The 5,874-nt window shown below is 44.3% G+C and overlaps 1 protein-coding gene across 1 annotated transcript; it reads right to left on the reverse strand.

Annotated features, from left to right (window-relative positions):
* Positions 1–1,086: 1,086 nt before the first annotated feature.
* LOC121441518 (olfactory receptor 8S1-like) lies at positions 1,087–2,016 on the reverse strand. The gene has a single exon (XM_041642761.1). The coding sequence runs from the start codon at positions 2,014–2,016 to the stop codon at positions 1,087–1,089; it is 930 nt and encodes a 309-aa protein (XP_041498695.1).
* Between the last annotated feature and the right edge of the window lie 3,858 nt (positions 2,017–5,874).

Consider the following 5,874-nt stretch of genomic DNA (forward strand, 5'->3'; position numbering starts at 1 on the left):
TCACGGTGTTGAGGCTCCGACACCATATGGACTGAGTGACAGAGGTGTCTGTCTCGCAGTGTGAATAATTTCTTATCATCAATCCTCTCATGGATAGTGTTGTTTGACCTTTGAGCAAATAGTCTAAAGTAGGCGTGTTATCTGTAGTCTATGGACATGGCTAGGTACAATAAGCAATGTCAGATGTCCCAACTGTCTTTAGATGTCTATGTGTCTATTCTGTAATGGTACCCTTGTATCTTTTAGGTTCTTTTTTTTTAATGACAAAATCTAATCCCTAGTTAAAACAAAACAGTAATAAACATTAAGATTACAATTCATTGAGTCCAGCATCACAGAAGGATTCATTATCAATATGGTAGTGAAACAGGTTTTGGTCCATTTGGCTCAAAATTCCAACCCCCACCACTTACCTCTCTGAGACAATTTTCATTCTTCGGAGTAAGGATAACTGAAATATTTACTCAATGCTTTTGTTGTGATAGTTCAAACGTGTATCAAACGGGATGGTGTATTAAATGGTTTAACACAATGACAGAATGTGAGATTCATGTCTGTATACCTGGCCTTTAAAGAATAACTCCAGTGATCTTCTAGCAGGGGCTCTTGCACACATTGGCTCCAGGTGAAAGATGACTGTGTCTTAGAATCTCTCCTCAGAGACAGAGTGATCTACCATTGACCCTGTGCTCTTTTCTCTACTACCTACCAGACCAAAGGAATGAATGCCAACCAAGGTTGAGGAAAGACGCTGAGACACGATGGTGGATGATCTCTCTAAAGCCACTCTGATGAGTAGAGTTTAGTTTCAGGAAGAATGATGACAACAGATGAGAAAGAAGCAACGGTCTCTACCAGGCTGTGTTTAGTGACTAAATACAAGAGAAATTGTTAGACAACAAGTTTATCTTATCCTCTGCATATGACCAAACTGGTATCATCCCAAGAAAGTAACTCCACCTTTTGAAGTGCCTTTAAGAAAAGAAATAAGGATTTGCAGAGACGCAGCTCTCCAGGTATCCTCAGCATCCAGGCCCTGTTTACAAGAGTTCTATTCACCTCTACATCATTCTGATTTTCAACCCACTATCTGAAATGCCACAGATATTTTCTTAGCATTCTCCTCACAGCTGCCTTCACCTCCCTGTTCTTCAGGCTGTAGATGAGGGGGTTCAGCATGGGGGTGATGACACTATACTGCAAAGAGAAGATCAACTCTTGAATGGATCCTGGATTGGGCATGAGATAGCGGAGTAATCCCGAGCCGTAGAAGAAGCTCACGGCCATGAGGTGGGACGAACAGGTAGAAAAGGCCTTGCTTCTCCCAGAGGTGGAGCTGATGCCCAGGATGGTGAGCAGGATGCGAATGTATGAGAAGAGAATCAGGAGGAAGTTTCCAAAGAAGTGGATGAAGCTGGAGCAAAGAAGGGTGGTGACGCTTGCAGACACATCCGAGCAAGACAAAGGGTAGAGAGAGGGCAGCTCACAGATGAAGTGGTGGATATCCTGAGCCTCACAGAAATCCAGATTCAGAGCAACAAGGATATTGATGAGAGCGTCCAGAAAAGCCAGGCCCCAAGAGCCCCACACGAGCCCTGCACAGAGCTGTCTGTTCATCACTTGACCATAGAGCAGAGGTGAGCTGATGGCCACAAAGCGGTCATAGGCCATCACCGCCAGTAGGCAGGACTCGGTACCTCCCGTGGCAAACACGAAGAAGACCTGAGCCAGGCAGCCCTCCACTGAGATGCTCTTCTTCACAGACAGGAGGTTCTCCAGCAGCTTAGGCACTGTGACAGATGAGTGGCAGAGGTCCAGCAAGGACAGTTGTCCCAGGAAGAAGTACATAGGGGTGTGGAGGTGGGCATCCATCTTGACTACCAGCAGCAGCATCAGGTTCCCCATGAGGGTCAGAAGATAGATCGCCAGGAAGAGCACCAAGAGTAGAACCTGGGTCTGGGCATCGCAGGACAGCCCGAGGAGGATAAACTCCAGGACAGTGCTGCGGTTCCTCATGGCCCTCAACAGTTCCTTGGAAATGTGAGGAAGAACTTGGTGGCACCTCTTCTTATGCCCAACACACCTGGAAGTGCCAGTCCCTCTTTCTCAGTCACTTTCATGGTACTCGGCAGCTCTAGAGATCACTTAAGGATGGGAAAACTTCTCCCTGAGACACAAAGGCCAGAGTGGAAATCCTACGAGGACGTTTTCAGGTGTGCCAACCTGAAACTGCTCTGTCTGAATCAGATGTGATGGGTGAGAGCACCGTGAAATTCACGGGATTAAAGTCGGCGCTCTTTTTAACCTGGTGCTGCAGCTTCACTGCTCTCAGAGCTTGGCTCGCTCCGATTCCAGCCCCACTTTTCAGGGGACACAACACTGAGACTGTCGCCACTGTGAGCTGGGCTGTTGTCCTAGCTAGGTACAGTTTGAGCAGCTCTTTTCCCAGAAGGACCTGCCTGGAAGAACATTTTCAGAAGGGGACACACAAAAGTATCTAGAACTGTAAATGGCTCAAAGTTGCTCAAAATGTATTATCTCTAAATTTAAAAATGTACTGATGAGCGAATGGGCGGTTGGAGGACTCGGGAGAGCAGCCCGCAGGCAGCTCTCTACTCAGAGAGCTGGCCTGGCTAGGGACCAACAAGGGATTTTCACAGCCATAGCAGATGTAGCAGCGAAGGCAACGGACAAAAGTCTGTCAACTAGAAAGATTGGTGCCCTGCTCTGTGCTGCTACAAACCTCGGAGCTACAAGGAGCAGGCACATGGATAGTTCCACGTACGACTACTTACTGCACCTTGTCTGTTTGGAATTCACCTAAGTCTCACCGATGTCTTCATCCTTCCCACCCCTGATCCATGCATGACATTCTCCTACTATCCTACCTGAACCTGCAGATTGCATCTCAGTCTTGCATATGTGAAGCCAGAAGCTAAAACCTAGCTACTCTGGAGGGCTGCAAGGGGTTGCTGATTTGAGTCTGGTGCTAAAGACGGCAGAAATGCTGAAGAGTTGCCCAGAATTCTTTCTTCATCCCAACTCATATTTAATTTTCTTTAAAAGAGGAAGAGAAATTATCCTGAGGAGCAAATCAAAGCTTCTTACATAACAGGAGTTTCTGTACTGGAGAGGAAGCTACGACTGCTGACCTAGGAGACAAACTGCAGACAAGAGGACTAGGAGGCGGGAAAGCGCCTGTCAGAAAAGGCTAGAATGGAGGTCACTGGGGAAAGCAGCAGCAGAGGAAAGAATCGAGGGAGGGAGGAGAAGAGGGGAAGGGAGAGGAACAGCAATACCACGCTCGTCTCCTCCTGTGCAGATGCCTTCCATCTTCCTAATGTGTTTGGCGAGTCTCTGAGTGCCGCAGGAAAGCGTAAGAGACTGTGCAGAACTGTCCGATCTCAGGGGCTGACACTGCCATTTCTATTCAAGATCGTTTCTGCATAAAGGTGTGTGCTCAACCCAGCTAAGCCTTTCTGAACTTTGACAGCATAAATGGCCCCTTTAGGTTTAACTACAAAGAAAAGGGAAACCTTAAAATATCAAGCTCCTAACGAGCATGACTGCAAAGTTTTCACACTCCCTCCAGCAAAACTACACAGTGCGTGCGCTCTCTTGCTCTCTCTCTCTCTCTCATCTAAGACACTGCTAAGAGCACCACCTTAACAAGGCAGCTCAGGTCTAGCCATTAAGAAGGGTAACTATGCTAAGGTGGCCAATGGGACAGACAAGCAATGACCTGAAAGCCCAGGGGACACCCAGGTCTGCAGTTGGCTAGAAAGCACCTCCGGGGGTGAATTTGTGCTCTTTGGCTAAGACTGTCACTAAGTGATTCTCCTGGGAATTCCATTGAGGTTAAGTGATCCACAGCTTATTTTATTTTATTTTTTATTTTATTTATTTTTATTGAGCTCTACATTTTTCCCTGCTCCCATCCCTGCCTCTCCCGTCCCCTTCAACCCTTTCCCAAGGTCCCCATGATCCCAATTTACTCAGGATATCTTGTCTTTTTCTACTTCCCATGTAGATTAGATCTTTCTTAGTCTCCCTTGGTGTCCTCATTGTTGTCTAGGTTCTCTGGAATTGTGATTTGTGGGCTGGTTTTCTTTGCTTTATGTTTAAAAACCACCTATGAGTGAGTACATGTGATAATTATCTTTCTGGGTCTGGGTTACCTATCTCACTCAAAATGATGTTTTCTAGTTCCATCCATTTGCCTTCAAAATTCAAGATGTCATTGTTTTTTTTTCTGCTGCGTAGTAAGTACTCCATTGTGTAAATGTACATTTTCCTTATCTATTCTTCGGTCGAGGGGTATTTAAGTTGTTTCTAGGTTCTGGCAATGACAAACAATGCTGTTGTGAACATAGTTGAGCACATGCCCTTGTGGCACGATTGAGCATCCTTTGAAAATATACTCAAAAGTGGTATTACTGGGTCTTGAGGAAGGTTGTTTCCTAATTTTCTGAGAAATCACCACACTGATATCCAAAGTGGCTATACCATCTTACACTCCCACCAGCAATGCAGGTGGGAATATGCTGTCAACAGTGTTTCCAGAATATGCTGTCAACAGTGTTTTTTTATCTTGGCCATTCTTACAGGTGTAAGATGGAATCTCAGAGTTGTTTTGATTTGCATTTTTCTGGTGGCTAAAGATGTTGAGCATTTCCTTAAGTGACTTTCGGCTGTCACTGTTGAGAGTTCTCTGTTTAGGTCCATTTTTTTTTATTGGATTATTTGCTCTTTTGATGCCCAATTTCTTGAGTTCTTTGTATATTTTGGAGATGAGACCTCTATCTGATGTGGGGTTAGTGAAAATCTTTTCCCATTCTGTAGGCTATCATTTTGTCTTATTGGTCGTGCCCTTTGTTTCACAGAAGCTTTTCAGTTTAAGTTCTATGATTTTGTTAAATATATTTTCTGTGCTTATCAGTTGAACTTCTTCTTTTACTTCTATCCCTATTGTTCTTAGGTTGGTCTTTTCATGGTGTCCCATATTTCCTAGATATTTTGGGTTAAGCTTTTGTTAGATTTAATGTTTTCTTTGACTGATGTGTCTATTGCCTCTATTGCATCTTCAGCACTTGAGATTCTCTCTTGCATCTTTTGTATTCTGCTGTTAATTCTTGCGTTTGTGGTTCCTGGTCATTTTCTCATGATTTCTGTTTCTATAATTCCCTCAGCTTGTGTTTTCTTTATTGTTTCTATTTCAGTTTTCAAGTCTTGAATAGTTTCTTTCATATGTTTAATTGCTTTTTCTTCATTTTCTTTAAGGGATTTGCTGATTTTGTCCAATTTTTTTGTTTGTCTTTTTTTCCATTTCTTTGAGGGAATTTCTTACTTCCTCTTTAAGAGTTTCAAACATTCTTCTGAAGTTATTTTTTATGTCATTTTCTTCTGTTTCATCTATATTTGTTTGTTCAAGTCTTGCTGTTGTAGGGTCTCTAGATTTTATTGGTGTTGTGTTGCTCTTTGGGGTGTTGCATGTGTTCTTACCTTGTCCACTCATCTCTTCCTCTAATTCGTGTGGTTGGGGCTGTCTGTGATTCTGGTGATTAATCTTCTAGGTTCCAGTAAATCCAAGGCTCAGATTTTTGTTCCTCATGGTACAGTCAGTGCCATGGTTCTAGTTATCCCATTGATCATTCTGTGTTCCTGGAGGTCTCTCAGCGCTCCTGGGCTTTGCTCCACTCCTGTGGAGTTTGCTGTCTCAGACCTGCTCTAGCGTAGGTTTTCAGCTCAGACCTGTTTCTGTAAATGTCCTGGTCTGGATCAGCTTCTGCTCCCATGGAGCTCACTTCTTGGGTTGCTCCAGCCTAGATAGCTGACTCAGTCTCACTCCTATGAAGTTCACTGCCTCAGGCCTGC

This window comes from Microtus oregoni, unplaced genomic scaffold (assembly GCF_018167655.1).
Source record: "Microtus oregoni isolate MIOR12 unplaced genomic scaffold, Mior012 000077F_ref0000221, whole genome shotgun sequence".
NCBI classification, from domain to species: domain Eukaryota; kingdom Metazoa; phylum Chordata; class Mammalia; order Rodentia; family Cricetidae; genus Microtus; species Microtus oregoni.

Coding starts and splice junctions, on each gene's coding strand:
- LOC121441518 (XM_041642761.1), bottom strand. CDS start 2,016: ATGAGGAACCGCAGCACTGTCCTGGAGTTTATCCTCCTCGGGCTGTCC.